At 44.7% G+C, this 14,039-nt stretch overlaps 1 protein-coding gene across 1 annotated transcript; it reads right to left on the bottom strand.

Annotated features, from left to right (window-relative positions):
- Positions 1-2,962: 2,962 nt before the first annotated feature.
- LOC121273667 (zinc finger protein 229-like) lies at positions 2,963-9,010 on the bottom strand. Its single transcript, XM_041180822.1, has 3 exons — positions 8,931-9,010; positions 8,462-8,579; positions 2,963-6,718 (listed from the first exon to the last, which is right to left on the bottom strand). Exon 3 carries the CDS (start codon positions 6,361-6,363, stop codon positions 5,344-5,346), a length of 1,020 nt encoding a protein of 339 aa, XP_041036756.1. The 5' UTR covers positions 6,364-6,718; positions 8,462-8,579; positions 8,931-9,010; the 3' UTR covers positions 2,963-5,343.
- Between the last annotated feature and the right edge of the window lie 5,029 nt (positions 9,011-14,039).

Below are 14,039 nucleotides of genomic sequence, written 5' to 3'. Positions count from 1 at the left end.
TAAAATGCATGTCTGTTCTGCATTTCTGTCCTGTACTGACAGTGATGACTTTTGTAAACATCTTTTGCAGGATATTAGAAGAGGCGGATTTGCAGACAGAAAACCAAACATCACATCAAGATCTGATAGAACCACCTGATTCATTGGGACATGACGGTCATCGGCCTTTGAATCTAGAGGGAGAAATGTTTGTCTGTTCTGCCTGCATCAAATGATTATGAACATCAATGTGACTGGAAAAGCACTGGGACACACACACACGAGTGAGAGTATTTCCAGTGCACTGACTCTGGTAAGAGCTTTAACCAGTTACACAGCCTGAGAAAACATTGCACCATTCACAACAGGGATCTGTGTTCTGTATGAGGGCGAGGCTTCAATTGATCACCGAACCTGGAGAGTCAGAAGGACGTCCACATCATGGAGAAACCATGGAAATGTGGGGACTGTGGGAATGGATTCAAATCTCCATCTGCGCTAGAGATTCATCGATGTAGTCACACTGGAGAGAGGCCATTCACCTGCTCAACATGTGGGAAGGGATTCAGTAATTCATCCACACTGCACGCTCACCAGCGAGTTCACAGCGGGGAGAGGCCGTTCACTTGCTCTGAGTGTAGGAAGGGATTCACTCAGCAATCCCACCTGCAGACACACCAGCAAGTTCACACTGGGGAGAGGCTGTTCACCTGCTGTGTGTGTGGGAAGGGATTCACTCGCCAATCCCACCTGCAGACACACCAGCAAGTTCACACTGGGGAGAGGCCATTCACCCGCTCTGTATGTGGGAAGGGGTTCATTCATTCAGGCAACCTGCAGACACACCAGTGAGTTCAGACTGGAGAGACCATTTACCTGTTCCATGTAGGGGAAGGGTTTCAGCGAGTCATCCACCTTGCACAGACACGAGCCAGTTCACACCGGAGAGAGGCCGTACAGCTGCTCTGAGTGTGGGAAGGGATTCGCTCAGCAATCCCACCTGCAGACACACCAGCGAGTTCACATCAGGGAGAGGCCGTTCACCTGCTCTCAGTGTGGGAAGGGATTCAGGCAACCTGCTGAAACATGAGCAAGTTCACACTGAGGAGAAGCCATTCACCTGCAGTCAGTATGGGAGGGGATTCACTTGGTTATGCAGCCTGCAGACACACCAGCGAGTTCACGGTGGGGAGAGGCCATTCAGCTGCTCTTTGTGTGGGAAGGAATTTAATGAATTATCCACCCTGGGGAAGCACCAGCGAGTTCACACCAGAGGAAGACTGTTCACCTGCATTGAATGTGGGAAGGGATTCACTTGGTTATCCAGCTTGCTCAGACACCAGCGAATTCACAAATGATTGCAGGGGTTGGATTCTGCTGTTATTGGTGCTGTTAATCACATCCAGGACCGAACCATGTTCATTCTGACACTTGGTGAAGTGGGAGGGTCCGAGGGCTTCTTCCTGCTGTTGTCTGTCAGGTGGTTTCGAGCAAAGAAAATTGAACAGAATTTTGACGATGTGAGGGAAATCGTATTTAAAAATCAAATTTCATGAGCTATCAGGGCATATCTGCAGGACCCATAAGGTTTTTAATATAAAGGAAGCTGCTGTTTTAGCTGATGGCAATGATTTAACCCACAGACGCCTGGCTGACAGCAAACCACAGCTTGGAGAGGGGATGAGAATGAACAGAACTTGTGATGAGGACAGTAGGAATGAAAAAGGAGATTCTCTCCCGAGTGGTAAAAAAATCTAGTATAGAGCATATTACTGAGTCAGAAAGACCAACATGTTTTCACTGTCATAGAGTTAGACATTTAAATACAGCTTATTGGAAATTAAAAACTAAACCAGTGGCATTGGTGAAAGTGGCTGGTGTTTCTCCAGAGGAGGTTGTACCAAAGAGGGAAGCTTGTGAGAAAGCAATACCTTTTAATGTATTTACCATGGGTGTAAATAGAGACATGAGGGATTATGAAGGATTTCTATTTGAAGGGGAAGTCACTCCCAGAAAGAGCCTGAAAGATTGTTATCCTGAGAGCTAGTGGTTTAGCTCAGTGCTAAATATTTAGACTTTTCTTCGAAAAGCTCACTAAATACAAATGTATTGGTACGGGGTATTGATGGGTAGTGTGTGACTATCCCATTGTGTAGCGTGAATTTAAACTATGCTTTAGTAAAAGGCTCTGTTATTGTTGGTGTTTTTTCTAAATTACTGATTACAGATATAGATTTTATATTGGCAAATTATTGAGCGGGTGATATTGTTTTTCCACTTACTGGGACTGTGTTCACAGTTCAGAAGATGTTTCTGAGAGTAAAAATCCGTTGCCTATTGGTGACCCAGTTAAGCAACAAACTGATGTAAATAAAGACACTGATGTACCCACCCGAGTACTGGACAGTGTAGAGTCAGGAAAAGTGCCTGAAGCATTTCAAGATAAAAGTCCACCACAGAAGGGACTAAGACCTCAAAGTAACCCTGAAGGGTTAATAACCCTTAACATTGAATTACATGTAGCTGCCAGTGCTGAGGCAGAACAAGATAGAGGAGCAGTAGGGTGGGATGGGCAATAAATGCTGGCCCAGCCAGTGAAGCCCACATCCTGTGAATGAATAAAAGAAAAGTTCAGGCAAATGGACATTTCACAAAAAAATATATTTAAAACCCCAACATGATCAGAATGAAGTAGTTTGTGAGCAACGTGGAAGATTCAAAAGCTCGAATAAAGATGAAAGTCCAGAATGAAGCTGTCGACATTGCTGGGAAGGAATGAAATAAAACTGGGTCTGAATGGGCACACCTTTAACAAACCTTTGGGATGTTCCCAGGAACAGAAGTGAATGAACCTTCAATATATCATTAAGTATAAGGGAACTCGCGGGGAGAAGTTAAAACGTAGAACTGGATTCATAGCATAAACTATAACGTTAAGTTCATAGTGCTGGTTTTTAATATTTTTTTTTATTATACAGTAAAGTTTGTTTTTGTTTGAAAACGTGGAATCTTGTGGTGTAATTCTTTCAGTTATCACTGGGTATTCAAACTTCTCTTTAAATGTTAATGGTCCTGACCAGGAATGTAATAATTGGCACAAACGATATTTCAAAACAAATCCAAGAGGCAAAAATACAATTTTCCTTACTTTATACAAAGCATTATTACATTGTAAGACATCCTTCTTCTCGGATCCCCAGTAATTTCTTAATTTGAGCACTTCTTTTCGTGAAACAATCTGAAAATTGATGACGATAAATGGAACTAATTGTAGTCCCTTCTAAAGCAGGAGGGCTATTGCCCAGCACAGAGGCTAATTTGGGATTTCTCTTACAGGCCATTTGTTAGGGACTAAAACCTCCAACCATCTGTAATGAATTATTTACATGAATTGTCCATGTCGGTGCAGTTGTCAACTTGCAGTTTGGCTGATCAGCTAAGATTTCCTGCAGCATTTCATCGATCACAGCATGATTCCTTTCACAGAGCTCAATGCTGAAAGGACTTTCGGGCTGTGGTGTTCATGACCATCATGTTCATGTTTTCACACATGTCTTTAAACTCATCATTAGCAAATTTCCCCTCCATTGTCAGTCAGAAACTTAGCTGGTGCCCCAGGTCCAGTCCCTATCCATTTCCCCATGACTTGGTCTATAATCTGCCTTTTGTCCTTGCCCTGTATTATTGGAGAAAGACTAAATCGGTTACCATGTCTATAAAGTGTAGAATGAAAATATTTCTGTCTTTGTCCCATCCCTTTAGATCCATGGCAACTACCTGGTTAAAGTCATGCGCCAAGGGAAGGTTTACAATAGGATGTGACAGTGTCCTCCCATACTTTTTACACATTTCACACTTTGCACTTAATCTCTTCAATGAAACCCGTATACTCTTCACCAACCACCCCTGCATTAAAGAGCAGGATTTTTAATCTTTGACAGGAAGGGTGAGCAAATTGTCTGTTTAGCTTTAAAATAATTTTTTTTTGGTTCTGATTCCTATCATTAATACTATTAATCCTTCTCAAAGACTCTGATTAGAAACATCAGGTATTGTTAAGGGAAGACAATAATGTCCTGATTGAGCAAACTGCAGATCCACTGACTTTCCAAAAACAATTGCCTTATCTGCTCCATATCCAGTTGCATTTGTGCCATTTTCATGGAAGGTTTACTCAACAGTAAGGGTATCTCACTAAAGACAACAGCAGCCCTGATAAAGTAGCTGACTCCAGCTAATTTGCAAAAATCCCCACTCTTTATAGTGTCTTCAATGTGTTGACATCATCAAACCCAAACAAGTAGAACTCCTTAACCTTGTGTTGATCCTCACTATGAGGTGAATCTGGGTAACATTTTCACCAATCTGATCCACATACTGTCGAGGTGCAGCCACTGTCTAAGACAGCACAGCTGAATGAGTCTGTGAGGAACACAATCATCACTGGATGAAATCTCCTTGTGACTAGTACAATTCCAAAGAGTGATCATTATCATCATCTTCAGCCTCAGAATTCTCTGTGTCATGTGTCACTTCAAAGACCCTCATTTTCCACTTTGGGCAGTTCATCACATAATGATATTTTGAGTCAGACCTGAAACAACTGTTAATTGTTCTCCGGCCATTCCTCGGGACATTCACCTGTTAGTGCTGTTCCAATCCTGTCTTTTGTTGTGATATCCAGATCTGCTAAAGATGCTTTCACCCTCATTCGACACCTGTCAAAGTCCTACTATGCTTCATAGGGATCCAATAGGTCATCTTTCTTGTAAATCTCATCAATGAACCTGAATAGAAGATCCAAACCTTCATCAATATCCAACTGACGGGCATCCAGCTCACTAAATACTTTGTTTCTGAATTTACTTTTGTTGGGAAGTGACAATGCCAAGACCAGACCTTGTTTCCTCCTTGGTAGGGACATAACCCGTGTCCACATATCCACTTCATTCTTCCATTGGTCGTGTGGCTCAGACTCCGAGAACATCAGTGGGTAATCAGACCCTGACAATTTCCACTTGCTTTCAGCCATTTCTCACAAAATCTACTTGGGTTGTAAGCCTCTGCTTAATGTTTTATTTTCCTCTCATTACCACCATTCAACATTAGACAAGCATTCTCTATTACCATGTTATAATGTTGACAGCCTGATGGCGAAGGAAGAAACTGGAGCCAATCTTTACTTAGTATAGATGTATTCACCGAGTGAAACATTACAAGTATATACCTCCTGACTTGACTCCACTTTTTGTCAGTGTCTCCTAATATGTGCTCAAGTAACAATCCAATACATGATGTCCACCCCTATATACTTAACCTCAATTCACACAATTAACTGCCACTGTCAGAGCATCTAAAAGGTCTCTAATTGGTGTGACTGTCATAGTGTGTCAGCAGCTCGGATGAATAGGTGAATCCGTTCCCACACTCAGAGCAGGTGAACGGCCTCTCCCTGGTGTGAATTCGCTGATGTCTCAGCAGGGTGGATCGATCACTGAATCCCTTCCCACACTCAGAGCAGGTGAATGGCTTCTCCCCGGTGTGAACTCGCTGGTGTGTCAGCAGATGGGATGACCGGGTGAATCCCTTCCCACACTCGGAACAGATGAATGGCCTCTCCCCGGTGTGAACTCGCTGGTGTGTCAGCAGATCGGATGACCGAGTGAATCCCTTCCCACACTCAGAGCAGGTGAACGGCCTCTCCCCAGTGTGAACTCGCTGGTGTGTCTGCAGCGTGGATGACCGAGTGAATCCCTTCCCACACATGTAACAGATGAACGGCCTCTCCCCAGTGTGAACCCGTTGGTGTGCCAACAGGTCGCATGACCGAGTGAATCTCTTCCCACATTCAGAACAGGCGAGCCAGTCCCCAGTGTGAACTCGCTGGTGTGTCAGCAGGTAGGATGACCGAGCGAATCCCTTCCCACACTCAGAGCAGGTGAATGGCCTCTCCCCAGTGTGAACTCGCTTGTGCATCAGCAGGGAGGATGAATCACTAAATCCCTTCCCACACTCCGAGCAGGTGAACGGCCTCTCCCCAGAGTGAACTCGCTGGTGTCTCCACAGGTGGGAAGAATTACTGAATCCCTTCCCACATTCAGAACATGTGAACGGTCTCTCCCCAGTGTGAATTCGTTGGTGTGATTGGAGGCTGAATAACTGACTGAATCCCTTCCCACACTCAGGGCAGGTGAATGGCCTCTCCCCAGTGTGAACTCGCTGGTGTGACTGCAGGTGAGATGACTGAGTGAATGCCTCCCCACACTCAGAGCAGGTGAACGGCCTTTCCCCGGTGTGACTGCGCTGATGAGTTTCCAACACAGATGGATATTTGAATCCCTTCCCACAGTCCCCACATTTCCATGGTTTCTCCACAGTGCACATGTCCTTGTGTCTCTCCAGATTCTACAATCAGTTGAAGCCTCGTGCTCACACAGAACATGTGTACAGTCTCTCCATGCTGTGAACGGTGATGTTATTCTCAAGCTGCGTAACTGGTTAAAGTTGTTCCCACAGTCAGTCTCTCACTCGGGTGTGTGTGTCTTGGTGCTTTTCCAGTCACACTGATGTTTAAAACCTTTTGAAGCAGACAGAACAGATAAACATTTCTCCTTCCAGATTCAAAGGCTGATCATATTCAGGTCCTGATGAGTTGAGTGAGTTTGTCAGATCTTGATGTGATGTTTGGTTTGAGATTGCTGTCTGCAAATTCTCCCCTTCTAATATCCTGCTAAAGGAGCTTACAAAAGTCATTATTGTCAGTATGGGATAGAAATTCAAAACAGACAGTTCTAATTTCTGTGGAACATTCTTTCATCTCTCATTCCCCAAATGCAGTAAATCTCCATTCCACACACCCTCACTCCATTCTCACTCTGCAGCACCTAAGATACACCCAATATTATTGCACTAAAAATGTGTTTAAAACACAGTGCTCTATTACATGATTAGAGATACATGATGCTGTGGGGATGAACTTTATTTCAACAGCCAGTGGTGATGTCCTGGAACCCACTGCCTATGAGGGTGTTGGTTCCAGAGACAATCAATAATTTCTAAATGAAATTGAATTGACACTTGAAGGAAATGAACATGCAGGGGAACGGGGGTATAGAAGGGGAATGGGATTGACTGGATCGCTCTACAGAGAGTTTGTATGGACTCGAGTTGTCAAATGGACTCCTTCTGTGTCAGAATTACTCCATCATTGGAAATATATTAAGTAGCCACAGTACTGTCCTCCAAGACTAGAAGGATAACAAATGAACTTTATGACAAAACTATCAATAATATATCTAAAGTTTTCCCCGTTACAGAAGTATAATAATTTTTATAATATTATTCTGGTTTATTGTCGAGTAGGTTTATGAGTGTGAGTGTGGATGGTTCTCTCTGTGTGATTTAGCTACATTTGGAGTCAGGGAAAGTGCAAGCTTGAAATTATCAAAAGAAGTTAGGTGTAGAAATGTACTTGAAATGCTAATGAGTAAACATCAATGGGGTCCTAGCATGTAAGGTGTGAGGGAATTTGCATTTCTAATGAAGTGAAGGGGTTGTTTTGATTCAAAGGGATGTTAGGATTTTTACAATTAGCCAGATGAGCAAGGCATTGTGTTCATTTTTCCCAAAGGTTACTGATAATATTGGCAACATGAAAGATTGTTACTTTATGGGACAGGTAAAGATCCAAAGACCTATGGAACAATGGAATTTACATATTAAAGAGAGAGAACATTTTTAAAGGAGAATGAAAAGCTATGTTGGGGGGCCATGTAAGATCTAACAGGAGTGTGTGAAACAGCCTTCAGGAAGCTTCCACCTATTTGTGCATAAGTCTACTGTGTCCAGAAACTAAAGTTGAAGACAAGCTTTTGGAATTCCTCTGTCAAGTGTGTACTGTGGTAACTTGCTGACTTATTTTTTTTAATTTAAAATCTATTTTGGATTGTTGCCTTAAAGGGGGTGTGTAATTTGGAGTTAGGTCAATTAGGACTTTGAGGATTTGTTATAGCATTAACAAATTGTAATCTTATGTGTGTGCTTGAAATCTTTCCTTTTGTTAATAAATATTAATAAATATTTTAATTTCATGTTTAAAATCTCTAAAGGTCTTAGTGGACTCCTTGTTTCTGAATTCAGTGCACACATCTTCTTGTAATAAATACAAATTGCAAAACTGTTGTGATAGCGTGGCCAAGTTTCCCTTGTGGATTTGGTCCACCTGGCACACATCATAACACCCCAATCACAACATTAGACATATCTTTGTCCTCTCATACTGTATTGTCCAGGGGGCAGGACTCTAATGAAATAAAATAAGGGGCACTTAAGCCATGGGGGAGGCATGGGTGGGGGGGGGGGAGGATTGTGACCGTGAAGCAGGTTGGGGGTGTTTGAGTTTCAATATGAGAGGAGCTGGAGAGGAAGTGTCTAGAGACAATAATAGTGGGAGCACTGGGGTTTAAAATCAACTAAAACTTACAACGTTTCTTGTTCACAACATCATCATCTCTCTGCTGGCCGACTCACTCACTTGCTGTCCCACTCAAATCACTCAAACTCACCCTGGAGACTCAGGGATCAGTATCTCACAGGCTGTCCTAAAAATATAGGCAAAATACAAAATAAGGAGGAATCCCTTAAAATACAGGACAGTTAAACACCCTGAAATTGACCCCTTAAATGTCAGCCGTCTCCTGGGGAAACCACCCCTTTTATTGTGAACATTAGGAAAGAGACCTTCCTTTTAGCCAGACAAATAAATGTGCCAAGCTGAGGGAGCAAAGGATGTCAATGTCTTTAAGAGAGAGAGAGAGACCTGAGCCAACCTTTCCAGAGTCTGCACACTCCCTGGATTCACTTCCTTTCCTTTCAGTTCCTGAAAGTCAACAACTTCCCCCCAGAATGAGAAAAGAAATGGAAAGGGGGAGAAAAGAAAGTGTTTTACTCACAGATGTTGGACAGAGGAGGAAGTTTTAGTCTTTGTGAAGCTCAACCGTCATTCACACAAAGCCCGCGCTCTGATTGGCTGGAGGACCAGGGTCCTTCCGGTGCTCCAACTCTTTCCATTGGTCAACCCCTCCACATGACGGGAAGAGGCGGGCTCTCCCCGCACATGCGCAGCTTCCCCTCTCCCGAGTTCTCCGAGCGGCTTCTCGCTCTGGTCGGAGCCGTCAGCCGGTTGCCTGGAAACCTTGGCTCGAAGAGGTGGAGAGGGAACAATGGGTGGGGGCGGGGCTCCCGTGTTCGCGCGCTGGGCCTGCAGACAGGAACCTGAGGATAAAAGCAAAAAACTGCGGATGCTGGAAATCCAAAACAAAACAAAAATAAAAATACCTGGAAAAACTCAGGAGGTCTGGCAGCATCAGCAGAGAGGAACACAGTTAATGTTTCGAGTCCATATGACTCTGCAACAGAACTAAGGAAAATAGAAAAGAGGTGAGATATAAGCTGGTTTAAGGGGGGTGGGACAGGTAGAGCTGGAGAGAGGGTCAGTGATAGGTGAAGATAACCAAAAAATGTCACAGACAAAAGGACAAAGAGGTGTTGAAGGTGGTGATATTATCTAAGGAATGTGATCATTTAGGGTAGAAAGCAGGACGAGCAAGGTACAGATAGCCCTAGTGGGGGTGGGGTGGGGGGGAATTGAAATAGGCTAAAAGGTAGAGATAAAACAATGGATGGAAATACATTTAAAAATAATGGAAACAGGTGGGGGAAAAATCTACATTAATTATTGGAAAAAAGAGGGATCAGAAAGGGGGTGGGGATAGAGGAGAGAGTTCATGATCTAAAATTGTTGAATTCAATATTCAGTCTGGAAAGCTGTAAAGTGCCTAATTGGAAGATGAGGTGCTGTTCCTGCTGTTTGCATTGACCTTTACTGGAACAATGCAGCAGGCCAAGGATGGACATGTGGGCTTGAGAGCAGGGTGGAGTGTTGAAATGGCAAGTGACAGGGAGGTCTGGGTCATGCTTGCGGACAGAGCAAAGGTGTTCTGCAAAGCGGTCACCCAGTCTGCGTTTGTTCTCTCCAATGTAGAGGAAACCACATTGGGAGCAGCAAATGCAATAGACTAAATTGAGGGAAGTACAAGTGAAATGCTGCTTCACTTGAAAGGAGTGTTTGGGCCCTTGGATGGTGAGGAGAGGGGAAGTAAAGGGGCAGGTGTTGCACCTTCTGCGGTTGCATGGGAAGGTACCGTGGGAGGGGGTTGAGTTGTAGGGGGTGATGGAGCAATGGACCAGGGTTTCCCGGAGGGAACGATCCCTACGGAATGCTGCCGGGGGGGGGTGAAGGGAAGATGTGTTTGGTGGTGGCATCGTGCTGGAGTTGGCAGAAATGGCGGAGGATGATCCTTTGAATGCGGAGGCTGGTGGGGTGATAAGTGAGGACAAGGGGGCTCCAATCATGGTTCTGGGAGGGAGAGGAAGGTGTGGGGGTGGATGTGCGGGAGATGGGCCGGACACGGTTGAGGGCCCTGACAACCACCGTGGGTGGAAAACCTCAGTTAAGGAAGAAGGAAGACATGTCAGAGGAACTGTTTTTGAAAGTGGCATCATCAGAACAGATGCGACGGAGGCAAAGGAACTGAGAGAATGGGATGGAGTCCTTACAGGAAGCGGGGTGTGAGGAGCTGTAGTCAAAGTAGCTGTGGGAGTCAGTAGGCTTGTAATGAATATTGGTGGACAGTCTATCACCAGAAATTGAGACAGAGAGTCAAGGAAGGTAAGGGAAGTGTCAGTGGTGGAGCACGTGAAAATGATGGAGGGGCGGAAATTGGAAGCAAAATTAATAAATCTTTCCAGGTCCAGATGAGAGCATGAAGCACTACTGAAGCAGTCATCTATGTACCAAAGAGTAGTGGGAGGGGGCCGGAGTAGGACTGGAACAAGGAACGTTCCACATACCCCATAAAGAGACAGGCATAACTGAGGCCCATGCGGGTACCCATAGCCACACCTTTTATTTGGAGGAAGTGAGAGGAGTTTAAGGAGAAATTGTTCAGTGAGAGAACAAGTTCAGCCAGACGGAGGAGAGTAGCGGTGGATGGGGATTGTTCGGGCCTCTGTTCAAGGAAGAAGCGGAGAGCCTTCAGACCATCCCGGTGGGGGATGGAGGTGTACAGGGATTGGATGTCCATGGTGAAGAGGAGGTGGTTGGAACCCGAGGACATCACTGCGCAGCAGAGTGATTCCTATTGGCTGGTTCGCGAAGGGTTCCATTGTGGACGTCACAATGAGGAAGTTGGACAATGAGCTTCAGACTGAAACTTCCTCCTCTGGGCAACATCTGTGAGGAACTCAATGTTACCCCCTTTCCATTTCTTTTCTCATTCTGGGGGTAAATTGTTAACCTGCAGGAACCAAAGGGAAAGAAAGTGAATCCAGGGAGGGTGCAGTCTCTGGAAAGGTTGGCCCAGGTCTCCCTCTCTCTCTCTCTCTCTTAAAGACATTGACATCCTTTGCTCCCTCAGCTTGACACATTTATTTGTCTGGCTAAAAGGATGGACTCTTTCCTAATGTTCACAATTAAAGGGGTGGTTTCCCCCGGAGATGGCTGACATTTAAGGAGACAATTTCAGGGTGATTAACTGTCCTGTATTTTAAGGGATTGCTCCTTATTTTGCCTTTTGTCCTGTATTTCTAGGACAGCCTGTGGGAAACTGATCCCGGGAATCTCCAGGGTGAGAACAAAGAACAAAGAAAAGTACAGCACAGGAACAGGCCCTTCGGCCCTCCAAGCCTGCGCCGATCATATTGCCCGTCAACTAAAACATTTTCCACTTCTGGGGTCCGTGTCCCTCTATTCCCATCCTATTCATGTATTTGTCAAGCTGCCTCTTAAACACCACTATCGTACCTGCTTCCACCACCTCCTCTGGCAGCGAATTCCAGACACTCACTACCCTCTGCGTAAAAAACTTACCCCGCATATTATCTTTATAGTTTTCTCCTCTCACCTTAAATCTTTGTCCCCTAGTAATTAACTCCTCCGCCCTGGGAAAAAGCTTCTGACTACCTACTCTGTCCATGCCACTCATAATTTTGTAAACTTCTATAAAGTCGCCCCTCAATCTCTGTCGCTCTAGTGAGAACAATCCGAGTTTCTCCAACCTCTCCTCATAGCTAATAACCTCCAGACCAGGCAGCATCCTGGTAAACCTCCTCTGCACCCTCTCCAAAGCCTCCATATCCTTCTGGTAATGTGGTGACTAGAATTGCATGCAATATTCCAAGTGTGGCCTAACCAAGGTTCTATGCAGCTGCAGTATGACTTCCCAGCTTTTATACTCAATAGCCCTGCCAATGAAGGCAAGCATGCCATATGCCTTCCTGACTACCTTATCCACCTGCATTGCTACTTTCAGTGACCTGTGGACTTGTACACCCAGATCCCTCTGCCCATCGATGCACTTAAGGGTTCTGCCATTTACTGTATAATTCCTGCCTGTATTAGGCCTTCCAAATTGCATTACCTCGCATTTGTGTGGATTAAACTCCATCTGCCATTTCTCCGCCCAAGTCTCCAACCGATCTATATCCCGTTGTATCCTTTGACAATTCTCTTCACTATCTGCAACTCCTCCAACCTTAGTGTCATCTGCAAACTTACTAATTAGCCCAGTTACATTTTCCTCCAAATCATTTATGTATACTACAAACAGCAGAGGTCCCAGCACTGATCCCTGCGGAACTCCACTAGTCACAGCTCTCCATTCAGAAAAGCACCCTTCCACTGCTACTCTCTGTCTTCTATGACCAAGCCAATTCTGTATCCATCTTGCCAGCTCACCTCTGATCCCATTTGACTTTACCTTCTGTACCAGTCTGCCATGAAGGACCTTGTCAAAGGCCTTACTGAAATCCATGTATATAACATCCACTACACTTCTATCATCGATCATCTTTGTCACTTCCTCGAAAAACTCGATCAAGTTAGTGAGACATGTCCTCCCCTTCACAGAACCATGCTGCCTCTCACTAATACACCCATTTGCTTCCAAATGGTAGCAAATCCTGTCACAAAGAATCTTCTCCAATAATTTCCCTACCACTGACGTAAGGCTCACCAGTCTGTGGTTTCCTGGATTATCCCTGCTACCTTTCTTAAACAATCGAACAACATTGGCCATTCTCCAGTCCTCTGGGACCTCATCCGTAGCCAGTGAGGATACAAAGATTTATGCCAAGGCCCCAGCAATCTCCTCCCTTGCCTCCCTCAGTACTCTGGGGAAGATCCCATCTGGTCCTGGGGACTTATCCACCTTAATATTCTTCAAGACGCCTAACACCTCCACTTTTTTGATCTCAACATGATCCAGGCTATCTACACACTCTTCCCTCAACAAATTGACTGCTAAGTCCTTCTCTTTGGTGCATACTGGTGAGAAGTATTCATTTAGTATCTCTCCCATTTCTTCTGGTTCCACACACATATTCCCACCTCTGTCCCTGAGTGGGCCTACCCTTTCCCTGGCTACCCTCTTGCTTTTTACATATGTATAAAAGGCTTTGGGATTTTCCTTAATCCTGGTTGCCAGTGACTTTTCATGACCCCTTTTAGCCTTCCTGACTCCTTGCTTAAGTTTCTTCCTACTTTCTTTGTATTCTCCACGGGCTTCATCTGTTCCCAGCCTTCTAGCCCTTATGAATGTTTCCCTTTTCTTTTTGACTAATCTCACAATATCCTTCGTTATCCAAGGTTCCTGAAACTTGCCATGCTTATCGTTCATCCTAGCAGGAACATGCCGGTCCTGAATTCTTATCAACTGACTTTGAAAGTCCCCCACATGTCAGTTGTTGATTTGCCCTCAAACATCTGCCTCCAGTCTAGATTCCTCAGTTCCTGCCTAATATTGTTATAATTAGCCTTCCCGCAATTAAGCACCTTAACCCGAGGACTCCTATTATGCTTATCCACCAGAACCTTGAAACTTACTGAATTATGGTCACTTTTCCTGAAATGCTCTCCTACTGAAACTTAGACCACCTGGCCGGGTTCATTCCCTAATACCAGGTCCAGTATTGCCCCTTCCCTTGTTGGACTATCTACATAT

Source organism: Carcharodon carcharias (genome assembly GCF_017639515.1).
Source record: "Carcharodon carcharias isolate sCarCar2 chromosome 27 unlocalized genomic scaffold, sCarCar2.pri SUPER_27_unloc_1, whole genome shotgun sequence".
Classification (NCBI taxonomy): Eukaryota; Metazoa; Chordata; class Chondrichthyes; order Lamniformes; family Lamnidae; genus Carcharodon; species Carcharodon carcharias.
The sequence above is the reverse complement of the archived record's forward strand: the minus strand, read 5'-3'. Positions and strand labels throughout refer to the sequence as shown.